Genomic DNA, 20,619 nt, shown 5'->3' with positions numbered 1-20,619 from the left:
TATTAGTCTTCTGTGTTGTGAACAAGTAGAGGAGAAGGTTAGCATCCCTCAGTTCTCTTCCTCTGATTTCATCCATTTCATGACTAACTATCGATCATATCTAAGTCTAGAAGCTGCAGCTCTTGGCTGTCAGTTATCTCAAACTTCTTCCTATTAGGCCAAGCTGACAACTGGAAATGAAGGATGTTCTAGTGGTGAGGATGCTAATGTGGGCACCATGAGATCCAAATTCAAGTCTCTTCTCCATGACAGATTGAGGTAAGGAACAAAGATTAGGTGACTTGCCCAGCATCAAAGGACTATTGAGAGGCTCATATTCTGGTGTAAGCACTATAGCTAGAACTCTATCCTTATTGTCTCCTAGGGTTGCAACGGCTGTCATTCTGGTCTTAGCTCTCCTTCCCTCCTATGTAATGTTTTACCAAGACGTGCCACTTGGGGCTGTTAAGATCATGGATATACAACTGTCTTGCTATCACCATTGCTTAATCCTTTATGCAGCAGTCATCTCATTTGGACTACATTAAGTATTTTTGGCCTCCTAACTTTCCCTCCTCTGTTATATCTGAAACACAGCTGACAAGTCTTCTCTCCACCATTCTCCCCTGCATGGGCTGCCTGAACTACATGAAGTACAAGATTCTTGTCCTTTTTGTGGTTTTTGATCATTTTACCTCCACCTGGGCCTCTGTTCCTTCTTGCCCTATTCTTCTTGTTTGCTTTGGATGTTTGTTCATACTACTGCCTACCACAGTTGTCTACAGATCCCTCCTTAAACACAGTTTAAATAGTCATCTGTTCTCCAATCTATTCCCCATTCTTTCCTTGTTTTAAAGTTCTTAAGGAATGTTAGTATTGTGTACATTTAAAGTACTTTTTTTTTTTTGGGGGGGGGGGGCTGAGTTTGACACCACACCCTCAATTTAGCAGTTGTTTAGGGTAGCTTCTATCAACTGCCACCTCAGATTAAGTCCAATATTTCACAGTATGGGCCAGAAGCCTATTGATGGGACATCTGAACTTCCTCTCAGCCATGGCTTTAGCACAGTCATTATGTAGCTCCCATTGTTTCCATGCTAAGTGTACAAAGTAACAAAGCAAATGCAATAGGCTTTAGTAAGTAAATGTACATAGAGTGGGATCTTATTAAAGACACAATCCGTTATTGAGTTGGGTTTAGACTCACTCTTGTGTTACAATACTCTGGTGTGGTACCAATCATCAGTAGATAACTGCTGTCATTTCCACCCTACTGTTCCACCATTAACCACAATGACATTTAAGTAACAGGACATCTTACGTCAACTTTGAATTAAAGGTTTAATTCTCACCAGAAGAAAAACCTGGCCTTTGATACATCAAGTACAATATCCATAGAAGTATGTGCTCCTATTATTTGAGAGAACAGGTGTGTGTTTTAAACATGGTTCCTTTTCTTAGACTTAGTTCTGGCCAGTAAGCAAAGTTGACTGGATCATTATTTCAAACCAAGATGCAGCAGCTTTCTTATAGGAGCAGGACCTCCCCAGTAACCCCTAAGGAGTGGGGGGAAAAAAAAAAGTTTTTAGCCACTGCATAAATTAGACAACCTTTTTCATTGTAACTGAGTAAACTTTACTATTGCTCCTAGCTACCACCACACCCGTAACAAATACAATGCTTCAAGTATTCTTTCAGGGAACAGGGGGTCTTTCTGGATATAGTTTCATGGGTTTACTAGTAGATTGCAAATAGATGAGCAGGAAAGTAAGAGTTCTATGAGCATAATTTTAGTATTGGTAATGTTTTATCACCAGCACTGATTTGGGGAAAACAATTCTTGTGATTGCCTAAAATGCCTCGGATGATTGGAAACAGTCTTGGTCTTTTAATGAGATATTAAAGTGGGAATATTTAGTATTGCTGGATGTGTCCACCAAAGTAGTTTATATAGGTTAGATCAGGGGTGGCAAACCTGAGCTTGAGAAGGGGCCAGAATTTACCAATGTACATTGCTGAAGAGCCACAGTAATATGTCAGCAGCCCCCACATCAGCTTCCCCCCCCCCCCCCCCACACTCTCCCAGCACCTCCTGCCCACCGATCAGCACCTCCCCTTCCATCCCTGCACCTCCCAATCAGCTGTTCTGTGGCATGCCGGGGGGGCAGGGCCTGGGGCAGAGCCAGGGGTGGAGCAGTGAGCACTCCCCAGTACATTGGAAATTTGGCGCCTGTAGCTCCAGGAGTCGGTGCCAATACAAGGAGCCACATATTAAACTTCTGAAGAGCCGCATATGGCTCCAGAGCCACAGGGTAGCCACCCCTGTGTTAGATGGTAGTGACATGAAACGAAAGCATTCTGATGAACATGATCTGCTCATTTTAAACCACAGTACAACCTGTTGCATGGGTATTATGTGTATGTTTGAATGGGATCACCTCAGGAGCCAAAATTAGTTTGTATACGTTGGAGTACTTACTTTAGTAATCCATTCCAGTAAAGAAAAGGCATTAGATCAGCTTTCATGTAGTACATCAGTAGTCTCTCCTTACTCTGGTCAATGGGAAACGTTTCCAGAGGCTGAGAATTGTAGTCAAATTCTGCTAGAATCACACTATTGTAGCCTGTTACAATGGGACAGGAAGTGTATCCATCGTACTACAATGAAATGAAAATCATCATCATCATGTACATTTTGCACAAAGTGCTACAAGCAAGCTCTACCTGAATAGGGTTTATCCAAAAACACTTCTGAAAAGTTGCAGCATGAGTACACTAGAAACTGAAGTTTTTAAAATCATAACAGATGCAGCAATGTAAGTTTCTCTATAATGCTGTAGCAACAGGCCTCAACCCTGATCTAGAGCAGGAACCATTCAATCCTTTTGGGGCTGTCAAAAAATAGTATATAGTCAAGGACAGCATGTTCGTGGTTGTGAAGATATTTAACTACTTTTCCCTCCCTCACTACAAAACCTGAGCCAGTGATCACTAGACAGGAGCTTCTGTTCTCCCTCACACAACAGGAGGACATAAAATGTAATTGTGGCAAATTCAAAACTCACGAAGAAGGATACACTTTTCCAGTCCAATAGGTAATTAGACTGTTGAACTCACTGAAACCAAGATTTTAGCACGATTCAAAAAGAGATGGGACATTTATATAGGTAACAAGAGTGTCCAGAGAGATATGGTGAATGCTAACAAATCTTGGAAGGGATATTAAATTTCAGTCTTAAATTGGCTCATTTCAATCTCTATTTAGGGTTCTCGAGAACCCTAATTATTTGCTGGCCTCAGTCTGGCCACCAACTCTTGCTGGTGGCTGCTTTCACACGGTTTTCCTAAAATTCCTAATTAGCTTTAGGAAAAACATAAAATTTATGCACATGTAAACACCCAAATTGTAGTAATGTATTTATTCCTACCTAGTAAGTATGTTTATCACTTTTCACAGCAGACTTACTCAGCCCCGGCAAGTCTGGGGACAAATTGAGACCTGGATGGGGGGGAGGGAGGGAGCCTGAAGCCTCATGGCTGGGGGACAGAGCCCCAAGCTCCATGTCTGAAGACCTGTTGCCTGGGGCTGAAGCCCAAAGCCTGAGCCCCACCATCCCAGGAAGGTGGGGAAAACTCATCAGCTGCTTGCTCCTCCAGCATTGTGCCCCAGCTGTATCCAGAGGGGGGGGGGGCAGAGCCCAACTCCAAGGTGGTGCATCCAGGAGCAACAGGGAGAGGAAGAGGCTGCTGCTTTGCCGCCCCCACCAATCACACCCCAGGAGGCTGTGGCCACAAAAAAAGCCCCTTGTGGCCATATTTGAGAAACATGACTAAACTCTTTGGGGGCAGAGACTGTCTTTTCTGTGTTTGTACAGTACCCAGCACCATGGACCCCCTTCTTTGGTTTGCCCTTAGGCACTACTGTAATAAGCAGAATAAATAATGACTATTAGAGAACAGGATGAGACCTAATGGGGGGAGGGGGTGGGGAGGGAGAAGCAGCTTAACAGCTGCCTACAACAGGCATCTTTGAAGCAGCTACAGCCGGCCACTAAAGAAGACTGACAAACCCTCCATTGCAACGGGCATATCTTTGACTTTGCCTACTAACATCAACATACAGCAACTTGTATATTTAATTAAAAAAAATTAAATCCTATCAAAACAAGGCATTCCATTGCTCATGCTTCTCCCACAGGGAGCAGATAGTAGAGCAAACAACATATGATAATTGTGTAGTCTATAAGCTATAAGTCTGTAGCTTAATGCAGTGCTTGTAGGCAATCAGATACTACAGTGATGAGCAGTTTAAGACTATGTATAATAGAATTATTGGTCAATTCAGACATCTTTTTTCTTCATTCTTCCTACTTAGTGAGTCAGTAAAGCAATTATATCATTGGGGCTAGACTAGGCTTTGTGCACGGGGGTAGGGGAGAATTTAAGCTTCACACACATTGTCATTTCTTTTTAAAGGGTCTTTCTCTCCCCCCCCAGTACTATGCAGCTTGTTAGCCTTTTAAAAAAAGAAAAACCCACACCAAAGCATGAGACTCTTGTATAAATACTAGTTATTATTTGATACTAAAACTAAGTCCCCTCAATTATTTTCAGTTTCGTGGATTCTCCATAATCTTAAGTATCCTTTTCCCAGAAAGGCTTAACATAATATTGGTTTCAGGGTAACAAATAAAGTTTTGAAGTTACACTAAGTTTTTTCCTTCAGTACCTTTCTCCTTTAGAAAGTCAATTTAAAAATTCAGGACTGGATGGAGAAGAGAGTGGTACCCTGTCTGTTCTTCAGCACCTGCTACTGCTGACAGGGTGACAGATATAACTAAACTAGCTGCACATGAACAATTAAACTGCTGTATTTTAAGAATACAAACACCTAAAATATAAGCAATACTCTACTCGCTTTTTTTATTTAAAAAAAAAAGTTGGATAATTCTAATAAGGCAACTTCTTAGAAACATTAAAATACCTTTTTAGTTGGCAATTGGCTCTTCATTACCGAAGAAACTGTTTTATCAAGCACTGCAGACTGGGCAGCTATGTAAGAGATAAAAAGTTACACAACTTTGGCTACACTACAGTTGAAGCATTTTCCTACTATAAATAGTATTTACACTATAATATGGTGACAATAATACAGTACGTGGAAACAATTGTACAATTCCGTTTGCTTAGTAGAATGGGAATAATTCAGCTTTTTTTTTAGGTTGTATATTCTCCAGTATAATAATCTAGTTGGACTTCTTCACCTTTGTTTAATAAGTTTTTTCCTTATTATTTCTACAACAGATAAGATATTGGTGCATGATAGTGAAGTCTGAACTTCATGTTTCGGGGAAAAGGGAGGGGGAGTTCTCTAATTCCAAAACATTTTTGAAGTTTCATATTAAAGTTCCAGGCTGATTATAATAAAATATTGTATAATGTTAAAAAGAGAGCAGACACAAGCTATGGCAACATTGCCTGTGCTGGGTTAGTTCAATACATCACTCATTTTAGGTGCACGGTTTTTCTTATACCAATAACTACATTTAATTATTGTATTTCCATATTCTACAGCTAGAGTATTTAACATTCAAATTTTAACCATGATAGGCATATGCCTAATGTCCATTTTGCATAGTTCAAATTCAGTGACTACAAGCACAGAACATGGGACCAGTTGACTAGGACAGTCTTAGCACTCAGCTAGCATATGCATGTACTTTGAGATCCAATGACGAGTTGCATAACTGGACTAGTGTTATGTTCATTTTTCATACTTGTCAAACTCTCTCTCTCTGTCCTAGAGACAAATGAAAACTCAGATCAGAGGTGTTGGGTATGAGAATGCTGAAATTGCAAGTTAAGAACAGTTGAAACCTGTTATCTGTAGTCCATACTGTAAGTTTTGGGAAACAGCATTGTTACTTTGCAAACAAAAACAAACTTTTTAATCGCTACAAGCCAATTGTACTTTGTCAGAAGTTTCTCTATTACCACAAGGCTTAAGTCTGTTTTCTGCAAGATGGTCCAGCTGGAACACGCAAGTGTAATTATGTAAAACACAAAAACACAACCATTAAAAAACAAGACGCTGAACTATACCTATTGCTGCAGCTGTTTTTGATGTTGGAAGGTTCGTGCAGTCTCCAATACCAAACACATTGTGGTATTTCTTGTGTTGCAGACTTTCATTATCTATGTCTAACCAGCCAGCTGCATCTGAAACAGGACTGTTCACGAGTACATCAGGCGGTCCCATAGGTGGTGTGACATGAAGCATTTCATACTGGGCAGAGAAAGAAAAAAACAGCTAGATAAATGGAATTCAGTAAACAGGATTGAAATTGATACCCTTATTATAGCAGGTCAAATCTGCATTGGGATGAGGGGGAGAAGAGGCTCTTCTGCCTTGTTACAGTCACATGTAAGGTTCAATTTCTTAGTATTTTTGAGCGTGTCCTTGCTACGTGCTTTAATATTGCTAGCCAATTACTGATCCACTCCAGCTGTGCTATTCACAAACAATTTTAGTCAGAGCCGAGCTTCTTTTGACCACTCAGCTACATCTGCTGAGAGTGCGGATCCTGCTCAGAGTTTTTTGAGGGAAACGACAATATTACCATTTTAGCTGGAATAGCCCCAGTTTTTGTTTCCATGTTTGAAGTTACTTAGTTTTCTACATACTGGGAGGTGGAGGGGAAATCTCAGTATTTAGTATTTCAGTGGACAATAAATAGTGATGGCAAAAACGGAAGACCACCAAACTAAAGGCCTGAAAGCTTCTATCTTACTGACCTGATAAACCTCAGTCAGTCCAGGTGTGTCCAAATTCTCAAATACAGCTTCTTGTTTGTCTGCCCGAACCTCAATCAGATTGTGTTTGTAGTTAACAACAATATTTCTAGCCTTAATTATCTCCAGCAATCTATTAGCATACTTTTGAACAGAAAAAATTGATCCAAGTGAAGTATTGAAGACGATGTTGGCTTTGGATCGTTTTCCTGTCTGGGTAGAAAGAAATTAATTTAACAGTGAACAGACTACAAAAGCAGTAAAACTGGATAGAAACACTACACTATTGTAAATGAGAGCATATACTGTGTAACTAGCAGCTGTTTTGAATTTTTATATATTAACATTCAAACAGTTAAAATGTGTATTGGAGACACACCATCTCAAGATTTGATCCTCTCAGCTATCTTATCAGAAACTAGGCAAGGTCAGCTCTTCTTTGGGTGAGACCTCCGAGGAAAACATTGGTGCCACGTGAGGTGGAGTAGCAGTCAGTCAAATAACAACAATTACTCAATAAATGAGTACTAAGCAAGTGACCTAGCACAGAATAAGGGACCGCAGCATTTTGGACGACATGCAAAACTGAGGGTTTAAATACTTGCCTATTAAAAGTCCCCTGGCACTGTTTGCCTTAATGTCTTGGCCAAACACCTATCTGGGTTTTGCATTCTGTGTACATAAGATTCCCCTTGTACTTTCAACTGGGTACAATCATATTCTTTGCTTCACTTCCTAAGCTGTGTGGTGTGTATTTTTAATAGCTAGTGCATTTAAGTGGCTCCTGTCAGTGGGGTTTGTGTGTAGCATGCATACTGCTCTTGGAATCCCTTAGCATGAAAAGTGTTATATAAATAGTATTAATCTTTGGTATATACAACAAAAAGATTTTAAACATTAAGGCAAGATCCTGGTCCTGCGATAGCCCCTATGGTACCACAAAGCTTTACTAGCCAGCTGAGTATTCCCACAGCGTGGGAAAGTCACCAGGTAGTATAGAGCTGGCCAACTCTACACCACCCTTCCCACTCAGCCAACCTGGCTGAGTGGAAGGGGGCATGATGACAATGCTGCTGCACTCCATCTATTCCAGGCAGCTAGAAGGCACCAAACTGGAGCCCATACTAGCCAGTGCAATCCTGACACTGCTATAAGTTATGTTGGGGACTGAATTGGCTCTCTGCTGGCCACAGCATCATAGAGCCGCAATGGTAGCTTAGAGCATCCTTTGTTCCTCAGCTGCACTGAGCCCTAATGGTCTGCTTCATATTGATAGAAGTTCAGAAAAGTTAGTCTGCAAACCAATTACCTTATTAAGATTTAAGTCACAATATATTGTTCCACCTCAGGGCTTATTTTTGTCATAATTACAACATGATCCCCATAAAATAAGTCTGATCTCTAGCAGTGGTAACAGGCATCAGTAGGGGATGTGATGAAATATGTACCTTTCTTAAGTAGGCCTCTGACAAGTACATGATTTTCTGAGGAGCTCCTCCACATTTCACTGGAGTGTTTGGAAAAGTGAAGATGGCATTTCCTTCCTTGAAGTCTTGCAAAGCCTTCCATGTTTTCTCTACTGTGTGGACTGAATAATTGGAACCTATTTTAGGATAATTAAAACCCTCAGGCAAACCTTTAATCTACAACAAAACAAAACAAGACTTATTAAAACATAGCTGGAACAAATGGATGTAAAAAAAGTCTTCCCTTGTCTTCAGATATTTTGTAATCTATAACATAGATCATTTGGGAAACCAAAATTTGAGCTGAAGGTAGATCTATTTTCCACTGCACCCACAGACTTCTTAGTTTTTAAAAATGGGCCCTGTCAGGGGGTGAATCCCCAAAACTAGCGTTTGAGAAAATAAGCTGTACAAAACAGAAAGCCCAGTGTTAATGGTGCCGTGATTTTTTTTTAAAAAGTGTAACAGTTGTAATCATAACCATTGCCAGCAGAGTGTGTGTGTTATATAAAATAATACTGCATCACTGGGCTCATGTACAGTCAGAGCCTGGAAAGGACTGATCTGTTTTCATTGTCCCAACAGAGTGAACTTGAAAAGTAAAAGAACAGCTTAAATAGTGAAAAGTAAATCTGATTTTTTAAAAATATTTCAGTTTTTGTCATCTGATGTTATCTGTAGCAGAACTAAAGAAATCTTGGGCATTTAAGGAAACTATTTGTATCCTGAAATGTCTTATCATTGCCGTATCAGCATCTCAATCAATTTATTTATCCTCATGACACGCTTACAAGGAAGGGAATTATTCTCTGTTTACAGAGAAGGGACTGGGGCATTTCCGTGGGACAACTCTCAGGAGTAAAGCTACACATGTGCATTAGTGTTTGCAGCACTGAGACCTATGCCAAGAAGACATGCATGTTCACTCTGATTTGCAATTAACTTCCTGGGACCACTTGCAGTGAGTTAAATTATGCCCACACACAAATCCCTCCCAGGATAGGGGCCTACCTATACCTCTCTTGTGGGATTTAATTTTAATCATGATTTTACTATTTTTAAACCCAAATAGTTTGAGATCTAGCTATAAACAAGTGGTGACTGGTTTTTCCACACTGTGCTTTCCCTGGGTATTCATTGTACTTGTCTTTATCAGGTTGTGCTATAGAACAGCAAACATTGACAATCACTAAATATTGTGCAGTTTGGTTTCAATAGAACTAATCTACATAGGAGGTAGTTGACTTTAGATAAGCAACAAGCTGCTTCTCACTCAGAAGTGATGGTTCAAGTAATTGTTTCCATTCTGCCTCTAGAACTACCAGAGCTCCATAGATCACCATCATCATTTTCCCATTTATCAAAAGCTATGCCACATGCTCACCTAGGCTTAGGACAACAGTTGACGCAGATCCCACATATGCCTCCCACACCAATATCTAGGGGACTCAAGGCTTTAGGCTGCACTTGTCTGATAAAATGTAATAAACTTTAAGAAGAAAAAGTGGCACCAGCACCAGTGGAATCTACTGCACCCTAATACTATCACCTTCCCCAATGCTCCACTGTGGGATTTAAGTTCCAGAATAGGCTCTATGGTGCCTCCCCCAAATCAGCAGAAACTGCCCCCAAGCTGTAATGAATCAATGTCTCACTTGGGAGGCCTTGCCAATCTTCCACATCTGGCCCAGGCTAAGCAGGGTTGCAGGCAGCTGCACTACTTGCAAACCCCTCCAGTAGGGGCCTGAAGGCTGGGTGCTGCTGATGGAAGCTAGGCTGCGAATCAAGCCTCTTTTCTATATTAAGTCATTGGACCTCTTGAGATCCCTTGCAGTCCGACATTTTTAGGATTCTACAATTTACTCAGCCAGCCAATCAAGAGTTATTTCTGTGTGTAATCAGAATTGTATCTCTATGGAAAGACACAATGGATAAATAAGAGGACAGCTTTGCGATGTAATTTGAGAGAGGTCATTTATGCTGAATGGTTTGAGAATGGCCCCAAATTGGAGCCCCTACTATCCAGTGGAATTTAGAGCCTTATAGCCAGAACGAGACATTAATATTCATCCAATAGCTATTAGACACACTTTATAGATTGTATTGAAAAAACGCTATATTTAGAGGATCACAAAAATATAAAGTGCAATTTCTATGCAATTAACACCAGTAAAAATGTATTTGGTTTAAAGTGAATACCTTTTCGTAATGCAGCTGAAGCCCAAGGGCAATTATCAAATATTTGTAAGATATCTATAGTATAAAGAAAAAAAAAAAAAAAAGAAGATGTCATTTTAGACATAATGAACTTTGCCTCAAAAGGTTTGTTTAAACAATCTGACAACTAATAATGAACACTGAGATAATATAAATTATGGAAAGCAAACTAAGCCATGTATTTTCAACCATACAAGGTAAATGCTAAAATGTGGAATGATTAAAAATGCATCACTGTGAAATAAACTAATACACGGAACATCCAAAACATTTACTCCATTGTTCAGCAAGGTAATTATTCCATATTTTGCAGTATCCAATTCATTAAAACAAGTTCTGAAAACATGCTGGTACTTGCCACCTGGAGAGAAAAGCATCTATTGATCTGGAGGGTTTTGTCATCATTTTTGTATTTTTAAAAACAAAAACAAAAAAAACCCCACCACCACACAGAAGCAGCTGTTATCATACTATCAGCGTAACAAGTATTTTCAATACATTTTCAGGACTTGTTGGATAGTGTACAATGACATTTTCATGGCACCCATATAGGATGGGAAATTTATTTTGTATTTGTGGGAGCCCTCTGGAGTGGGGAAATCAGAAGTAAGTTTTTCTGACACTATCTTAAGGCTCATGGATATCCATCATTATCACGGTTACCTTTTTGTCATCCGCTAAACGGATGCAGTTTTTGTCTGGATCCAACTCTGTGACTGTAGATTTGATCCATTTTACACCTGAAGGAATCACGCTGGCTGTCGGACGTCCAGAGGTTGCTAGCTGTTTTGCACCAGCACCAACTAGTGTCCACATGGGTTGATAGTAATGTTTCTGAAAGAAAGAACTCACATCTCCATGAATTGGCCTCCACTTAACAGCTGACAGGACTGCAGAGGTAGCTCTCTGAGACCCAGGAAAAAGGGAAAGTAGGATAAAGTGCCTCTGATAATCCCCTATAGTGATAGAGGTATTGACTGTCTTTAGAGGGAATCTGGAGCAGAGAAGGACTGGCTGTGATGCAGTGCATTAGGCATGTAGCTCTGGAACCCAAGAAGATGTTTCACTTCATAGAAGATAAACTCTTCAATCAGATCATGAAGTTCATAAACATAAGGGCAAGATTGACTGGTGGGCAACTACTCAGCTGGTTGCACAGCCTAGCCCTAAGGGTGCGAATAGGGTGACCAGATGTCCCGATATTATCGGGACAATTGTATTATATAGGATACCTATTACCCCCCCAAGGCCTCCTACCCAGACCCAATTTTTCACACTTGCTATCTGGTCACCCTCGGTGCAAGGCTTCTGGCTTTCTCTCTGAAGCAACAATATGTTGCTTTTTGATCATCTGAACCTTCACCTGGAAGGTGTGTCACACTTTGTTCCTAATGAAAGAAGCTGTATAGACAGATATGTACTTTGTAAATGTTGCCTCACGCGCCATAGCTGAAGGCAGTTTTTTTATGGTGCATTATACGGTATTCTCCTGCTGGGAGACCTGAGTGGATTTTAATTCTAAATTGCGTAACAGAGGGAAGGAGCAAGAACACACACAAACCAGCTCCTCAACGAAGGAAAGCTACTACCTCATTCTCTACGTTTAAAAAGATTTTTACCTCATGTGGTTCAACAATAGCCACGTTTTCAGCTCCCACTTTCCGCTTCATCCGAGCGCTCATGGTGATTCCACCACTGCCCCCGCCGAGCACCAGCACTTCGTAGTGATTCTTAGCAGCACACCTGGATGCAGTGTGCAGTTGGAAATAGCCCATTTTCTGCACTCCCGGCCTAAGCAGGTGTACGAAAGAACGGACGCAGAAGCAGGTGGACACCACTCCCATGTTTGACATCTTCAGTAAGCATGAATCTGCAAGATAAGGAAAAGCATTGGTGAGAACAAAAAGAAATTAGGGGCTGCATGTGCTGTGGGAATGAATTATGGTTGGTTGGTAGTAGATTCTAGAGTTCATCGTAACTGACTGTGTTGTTTTAAATATTAGAAGCACCACACAGAGAATGGGATAGATGCTCACAGAATGTATATGTTAATAACCAAAAATAAATAAAAATATACAAGCATTTTTTTTTTTCTTACGTGCTGAGACTCTGCTCAGGCTTCACAAGCAATTACACCAGGAATTTCCGCTTTTATGCTGCTTTCGGGACGTGTGTGTTGCTATCAACTCTTGCAGGAGAAATGAAAGACTCTCAGCTTGGGTCTTGGCGACAAAGAAAGCAGAGGGAATTCAGTGTAATGACAGCGTGGCCCTTATCTGTTTTAAGACCCTAAACCTATTATTTATTTTAAAAAGATTCAGTTCCCTGTCTACAATCACTTTTTAGTATCTAGGTCAACAAGTTATTGAGATGAATGTTACCAGATACGAAGTTCAAACTTGTGCCCATCCACCCCTGAAATGACTAAAACAAATGTGAATCAGAATCATAAGATACAGTGTTCCACTCTAAAGACATAGCAAGTTATAAAGCATTACCAAGATTTATCTGATCTTTTATTGCAGTTAAAAAGTCATGTATGTTGATATTGGGTTAACAGAGAAAAAAAGCCAACTATGAGAATTTTTTCTATGATAAGTGCAAAACCCTTTGATATTTTGCACCTACTAAACACAGATGGGGAGAAACCCCTTTTGCCTTTTAAATAGTTTAATCAATTATTTATAACCACAACTGACTTTTTTTTTTTTGGTCTGCATATTAGAATAGCAAAATGTTTCCTAATAAGCCATAAAGTTGGCGACAGCAGCGTTCCCAAATCTTACAATTTTATCACAAGTCTCAATATTTATAAATATATCTCCAGCTCCTTATTTACTTAACGTGTGCATAGTCGTCTAGCCAACTGATGGCATCTTCAGTGGACCGATGCAGTTCTTTTAGGCCACTGCTGAGCCTAGTCAGCAGGCATTCACTGACAATGTGTGTCGTTGTCTGTGTTGTGCCACAGCCGCACAAAGGGCTGTCATGAAGGCCCCAGCGATACTGGTTGGCTGCAGAGACTTTCAACAGGGACCACTGACGACGGGCCAGGTCAAAACCAGGCAGGCAAATTGTGGGGTCGGCGACGAGGGACTGGTTGGGGATTAGAACAGATATCCATTCCTCTCGCCAGAGTGTTTCTGCCCTAATATCCTGGCGTGGTGGATGAGACCCTAATGGGCGACATGATGGCAAACGTGCAACTGGTGGTTTAAAAAGGTGATTGTGCAGTGGCAGGCTTGAGTTGGCGCGTATTTTCTCCAGTAACTTGCCAGTGGCAACCTCTCGTCTGATATGAGGAGGAGCAATATTTCTCAGAACTGGAAGCCATGGGAGCGGAGTCAGATGCAGGGTGCCAGAGATGACATGCCACCATGCGTATAACTGTGTATCCACCAGTTTGTTGTGTGATGACAGACTCCAAATGGGTGCGCAGTACTCCGCCACCAAATATGAGGTGGCAAGAACTGCCATCCTCAAAGTTGGAGCACGAGCACCTCCTGACGAACCTGCCAGTTTGCTGTGAAGATTATTCTTGTCTTAACTTTAGCGGCGGTCTTCTTCAGGTGGGCATGATAACTCAGTGTGTGGTCTAAGGTCACAACTAGATAAACCAGTTCTACTTCATGCTTCATCTTCTGACCATTCAGATAAACATTCAGTTCTCGGGTTGCGCTGGCGTGATGAAGATGGAACATACTGGAGACTGTTTTTATGACACTTGGCTGGAGGTGCCAAGTCTTACATTAGTCAGCTAACTTTGTCATGTCCCAGTTTAAGATGGCATCAAACTCGTGAAGTGTCCAGGCCTGGACACCACAACAGATGTCGTCTGTGTAAATGAACTTTCGTGACTCCGTTGTTGGCAGGTCATTGATGTAAAAGGTTGAACAGGGTTGGAGAAAGCACAGAGCCCAGGGGTAACCCATTCCTTTGTCGTCTCCAGGCACTCGTCTTCTCCCCCATATGGACTCTGAACTGCCTGTCATGGAGGAACAGTTCAACGATGCCTGTGACCCAAGGTAGCAGGACCCATGATACCTTCACGAGCAGGCCAGCGTGCCATACCACGTCATACACTGCTGTTAGATCAATGAAAACAGGTGCTGTTTTCAAGTTTCTCTGGAAGCCATTTCAACAAATGTGGTCAGCACAAGTACTTGGTCGCATGTGCTACGACCTCGGTGAAAGCTTCTGAAATCATCTCAGCATTCATTTTTTTTAAAAAAGAGCAGCAGAGGAGTATGATTCTAGCCAGGGCTGGCTCCAGCAAACCAAGCAGGTGCCTGGGGAGGCAAATATAAAGGGGCAGCAGGAGGTCGGGCTCTGGGGTGGCAATCCGCCCTCGGTGGGAATTCGGCGGCCGCTCTGTTTCGCACTCAGATGCGATTCGGAGGTGGGGACGTGACTCTTCTTCGGTCGCCAGTGGCAATTCGGCAGCCGCACCATCACTCCACGTCTGTGTTCGGCAGCAGGGGTTGTTGGGTTTTTTTGGCCGCTTGGGGTGGCAAAAATGCTGGAGCCGGCCCTGTTTCTAGCCCCTCAGAGATGCAGAGAAAAGCTTGAAAATACAAACCCCAAAGGCTCAAAACCCAGAAAGCAAATAGAAAAATTATATATATATATAAAAAAAAATAAATGTTGGGTTAATATTTCATGACTTTTAAATGCTTGGAATTGGCAATACTGATCCAGTCACAGTCTGCAAGAGATAACACTGCATGCTAATAGTTTTGAAACAGAGAATCACTGATCTATTTGCCCTTGAAAATATCCTACTTTTTTTGAAGGAAAATGAGGTTTTCCGTTGGATAACAAAATCATCTCTCAGATTTCCAGTTTAAGTACTGTAGATCTCGGTTTGGGAGATTTCAGGGACTACATAGTTACTACTGGGTGGTATATTTTAGGAGTCTGATTTGCAGAAGATTTTCAGGCCTCAGAGTGAGAGATTCACTGGAATAATAAACCCTACTTTCATTTTACAGGACTATTTCCTGTGGGTCTGGCACAAACAGCAATTTTAAAAGGTGGACTAATGACCCAAGCACGGGGGACAAATTGTTTTAAGCCAAAAAAAAAAAAAAAAAAAAGAATAATAATAAGAAAAAAAAATGACCACCACCTGGGAGTGGCAGTTCTGGTTCTCTCCAAGTCATCAAGGAGGATTACAGGGAAAAACTAGTTATATAAATGTATTCTATCAGGAAGTTAACTGGGAATCCTGTTTCCGGAACATCATATAGAGAGTCTAAATACGCTGAGTTCATGATTTTTAGGATCCTTGTACACAAATAGTAGCTGTGGGTTTGCTGGCTATATTTGTTAAGTGGTAATATACAAATATATATATATATATATATTTCCATCAGGGAAAAGACCAATTTATGTAAGGTGCTGTGTAAATGATAGTGTTATCCTCTATTGGCTGAATGGAGTTTAGAAGGAGAAGCAAATCTCTCCCCCGCCCCCCAAAAAAATCTTTTGTAGCTCTAAAAAAGAAAAAAAAGTTTTACTTTTAGTCACATGTAATATTAACATATTTTCATATTGTTATAGAGACCATAAATAGAAGAGGATTTCATAGGTATGTACTGTGTATTACCAAGTGCAAATCTATTGCTGCTATTTGTGATCAAGAGAGTCTAAAAAGATTTGAGTTCATGATTAAATTAATGTGGGAGAAATTCCACAAGGTACTGCAGAAACATAGACCCTGGCTAACAACATATCAACCCTAGTATTAGAACACTGGCAGAAACTAGTGGCAAACAATGAAACAGAGGAACTGCACAACAAAAGACAGATGAAACTAAAGCAACAATAGTCAGACTACTTAAAACCTACTGAGCTGGAAATTTACACTTCAGCAAATGTTAATATGTCCTTTAACCTGTGTGTTTTAAAAACAATTTGAAATAAGCTAGTGTAAACAAAATATTCAACTTTAAAATAGCTTTGAACATCACATCAAGACAGCTACGTTTTATGTACCCCACGAGAATTTAACCTGCACCTTCAAGACCGCAGTATCTAAAATATTTAAAAGTTTATCTAAAATTGAGTTTGAAATTAAGCTATTCTACTGCCGCACCTTATAGTGCAAAACTGCCTACTAAAAAAAAAAGCACTCATTGCTTTATACTTCCAGTTTTAAAGTAGCTGTCACTCTAAGAAAAATGGAGATCTATTTTAACAATGTTTTTAGTAAGGGTTTAGAATATCTTTCCCCCCCTTTTCTGTGGTTTGTCATTTTGCTGACATGTTCTTTGGCATCTACTCAAATACAGCACATTTAAAAGCATTACAAAATCTGGGTCACAATCTGAGTTGTAAAAACTTCAGTTCTGGTAAACTCTACTATAGTTGTACTAACAAAAATGTTTAAACAGCATTGGCATGTGCTCCTGGGAATGTTTTTCTACAGACTTTTAGAAATCTCAAAACAGTTAATGTTTCGTAAAGCTTAATTATGCTGCTAATGTACCATAATAAATTTGTTTCCCCTTGACAGTTTTCTATTTTGTTTCCCAATTTTATGATACAAAATTAACCAAGAGGGATGAGTGTAAAGCAGCTAGTTCATGTGATTGATGGAAACAAGACCTTTGTGTCTGCACTGCTTAAATAGCTACAGGCTTTTGGAATGCACTGACCACCGGAAGACAGTAGAGCTCAGTGGATATGCTGAACTTTCATAAAAAGTTAATGTTTGAAAGCCCCACAGGTGAGCTAAGACAACATGAATAGTTAAACAGCAATGCTTTTTCAGGTCTTGAGAGGAGCAGAAAGGAGCAGTTTGTCTATATTCAGGATTTCAGTTATTAGGAAAATAAGATAATGACTGTGAGAACTAGACTCTATTTGTCATTAGAAAAGTCACCCTTTGTTCTAAGGATTGCAGATTTCACAAGTACCATGGAGGAAAAGGGGCTTGTTACCAGAGGGGCCTCCTCAAGGCTACAGCATGCCAACCCCCACCTCTCCCAAACTGTTACATCCCAAGCTCCCCTAAAATTGCTCCAATTAAATGACCCCACTTCTGGCCACCCCAGAATGTCTTAACATTGGCAGCAGGAATAGGCCTAGACAAGGTTTGCTATCAACACAACAGAAACAGAGGTAGCCTCTTAGTGCTGCAGCAATTGGTTTTCAGAGGAAACAGACTAACCTATCAACCCTACAAATGCTTATTGATGTAGATACAACTTACTCATGTGAGTAATAAAAATACCTAGCCCTTCATCAGAAGATCTCAAAGCACTTCACAAAGGAGGTCAGTGTCATTAGCCCCATTTTACTGATGGGGAAATGGAGGCACAGAGATGCAGTGACTTTCCCAAGGTCACCCAGCAGGCCAGCGGCAGAGTCTGGAATAGAACCCAGTTCTTCTGAATCTAGTCTAGTGCTACATCCACTAGGCAATACTGTTCCAATTAAAATGATCAAGACCCCACTGGTGTGTGGCTTTCTTTGTTTTTAAAAAAAAAACAAAAAAAACAACCACCACCCCTAGTTTACAAAAACAGTGCTCTAACAACCCTTATGGTATGGTAGTCTCAGAACTACTCCCACTGATGTCATTCACAGGCGCAGAGGTTTACAGGATTGGACCCTAACAGTTCTGCCTTCCATCAATTTGCATAGCAAAAGCATGGCCCATGAACAGTAAATGGACCGGAGGGCACAAATGCTATCTTAACAATGAATCAAGGGACATATTCACACTTGCATATCACTATCAGCTTACGCTAAACATTATGGCTGCCCCTTGCAGACATATGTAGCCATTTAATAAGTATTCTGAATACTGTATCTAGTACCCCACCACCAGCCCAAATGCACTATCTAATCCACCAAAGAGTGAACAACTCTAAACAACACGTTTGGTAGCAATTCAGTATCATGTAAATAGAGGTAGGTCCTTTAGGAAGGCAGCAAACTGGTCCCTGGTATCAAAAAGGTTGAGAAACGTAAACTGTCAAGGAAATCTCGGGGACTTGCACCCGGCCATGGACCAGTTGTTGAGAAACCCTGCTAGAGGAGTCTTATCTCAGGACAGAGGAATATCTTCCAGCAACAAGCAGAACATACAGAATACAAAAAGCAAAAAATCACCATATTTATAGAGTGGATAAATTTCACATCAAAAGATTGTGTGGGCACTGTCTGTCACAATAGCGAATAAACACCATCACAGAACAAATACTTCTGAAGCAAGCCGTGAAATCCAGGGAATCTCAGGGATAACTATAAGCCAGAAGAATTACTACTTTATGTGGGGCAACCAAAGGTCAGTTTAAAAACAAAGCAAAACAGAAGCACTAGTTTGATTCAAAATGAAAAGATCTGCTGCACAATAAAGAGCCTGCTAGAAAGGAGTGCGCTCTTAACAGCCAGCCACTGATTAACACTGTTAGGACAGAAAGCTGATTCTACACTGTACACTCAGCTCAGATTACTGAATTGTACATGGCACACTCCAATTTCAATATTCATTAATCTTATGCATACTAAAACCTGCCTCTAGGTGAGAGATTTTCCTATAGCTGGAGTACTTAATCCTAGTTACATACATGTCATCATCAACATTTATGGGTGGTAGTGTGAAAGAGCCAGCACTGGGAAAAAGAAAAGGAGGACTTGTGGCACCTTAGAGACTAACCAATTTATTTGAGCATGAGCTTTCCTGAGCTACAGCTTACTTCACTGGATGCATCTGGGAAAGCTAAAGATGAACTACAGAGCTACTTTTCCTGTCCTGACAACTCCTGATTTAAATAAATCAATCAATCAGTTATGGGCCTGAACACGAATATTACACATTCAAAGTGTGTAATAATCTCACAGCCATACCCTCCCAATGAGCCAACACACCAAGGTCTCTGCTAGGGTTGCCAAGCCTCCAGGACTGTCCTGGAGTCTCCAGGAATTAAAGATTAATCTTTAAATGAATATTATGTCATGTGATGAAACCTCCAGGAATAGATCCTACAAAAGCTGGCAACCCTAGTCCCTGCCGCCCAGGGCTGGCAGTTATTTCACAAGAAATTACAGCCCCCAGGTGTAATTGCAGAGGCTGGGGGAAGGAGACACAACCCTGGCCAACGCCCCCTCGGACTCAAACTAGTTCTAACGTCCCAGGCTGGGAGTCAAGCGCTGCCGGGCACGTCGCTGCCCGAGGGGCACACGGGGCTCTGCACGCCGTGACCGCTGCGGAGTCGGCCCTTCCCCCGGCAGGCAGGTTGCGCGGCGGGCCCAGGAGCCTGGGGTGGCGCAGGGGAGAGCGCAGCCCGCTTCCCCCCCCCGAAGTCAGGCTGCAGGACCAGGCGAGGGGCCCGACCTCACCCGGCCTGAGCGGGAAGGAGCCCGGCGCCCTGGGGGAGGCAGCCGCAGTTCGCTCCCTGGGCAACTTCCAGCTGCCCACGAGCTGAGCCCTTCCCCCGGCTACGGGCTTCTCCAGGGCAGCGGGCTCGGCCGACAGAGCGGGGCTCCCCCAGCTGCGACCGGAGCGGAGCGGAGCGGGGCCGGGCTGGCAGACTCCCCCCCCCCCCCCGGGCCCAGCACAGACCCCTGCCATCAGCCCGAGAGCTCGGCCAGCCCCGGGGGCGCCCCGCGCGCTGAGCGCTCTCGCTCAGCGCCGTGTCCTGGAGCGCGGCCAGCGCCGGACACAGCCCCCGGCCCAGCGGCACGGACCCCACCCTGGCCCGCGCACCCGGGACTCGCCTACCTGTGGCGCTGGAGGAGCCCTGGACGCCCTGCGCAGCGCCGACGAGCTTCTGGCGGTTCTCCTGCGCCGCTAGCGGCCACCGCTTCTTATTCTTGCGCAACAGGAGCGATCAGCTGGGCGGGGGGCGGATCTCCCGGAGGCATTGCACCGCCGGGCCGCAGCGCTGCCTGCCAGGGGTGGCGGGGACGGGAGTCCAGCAAGCTCAGGCCCCGAGCCAGCGCGTCTTCCTGGCACAGGCCATCGAAAAGGAGAGGGTAAGCGGCCCCAAAGCCAGGAGCGAGCCCGTGGGGGCCGCCAGCCCCAGCCGGTCTCCCTGTGCGGCGGTGCGGGGCTGCACACTCTGCGCGCGTAGCGCTTGGCAAGTGCTTCGGGGTCCGCGGTGGCAGGTGCGACCCACGGAGTGCGACAGCTGGAGGCAAGGAGTATAATGCA

The 20,619-nt window shown here is 42.4% G+C and overlaps 1 protein-coding gene across 2 annotated transcripts; it reads right to left on the bottom strand.

Annotated features, from left to right (window-relative positions):
- Positions 1–1,303: 1,303 nt before the first annotated feature.
- SQOR (sulfide quinone oxidoreductase) lies at positions 1,304–20,589 on the bottom strand. 2 transcript variants are annotated; one of them, XM_037911627.2, is made up of 10 exons: positions 20,188–20,589; positions 12,074–12,324; positions 11,118–11,288; positions 10,437–10,490; positions 8,220–8,414; positions 6,775–6,984; positions 6,082–6,265; positions 4,964–5,031; positions 2,459–2,637; positions 1,304–1,535 (listed from the first exon to the last, which is right to left on the bottom strand). In XM_037911627.2, exons 2-10 carry the CDS (start codon positions 12,305–12,307, stop codon positions 1,478–1,480), a joined length of 1,353 nt encoding a protein of 450 aa, XP_037767555.1. In that variant the 5' UTR covers positions 12,308–12,324; positions 20,188–20,589; the 3' UTR covers positions 1,304–1,477. The 2 variants fall into 2 exon arrangements, with proteins under 2 accessions (XP_037767555.1, XP_043379695.1); XM_043523760.1 differs by lacking the exon at positions 20,188–20,589 and adding an exon at positions 12,553–12,671.
- Positions 20,590–20,619: the final 30 nt, after the last annotated feature.

The sequence above is a fragment of the Chelonia mydas genome, chromosome 10 (assembly GCF_015237465.2).
Source record: "Chelonia mydas isolate rCheMyd1 chromosome 10, rCheMyd1.pri.v2, whole genome shotgun sequence".
In the NCBI taxonomy this organism is placed as follows: Eukaryota; Metazoa; Chordata; order Testudines; family Cheloniidae; genus Chelonia; species Chelonia mydas.
This window is presented reverse-complemented; position numbering and strand designations above follow the sequence as displayed.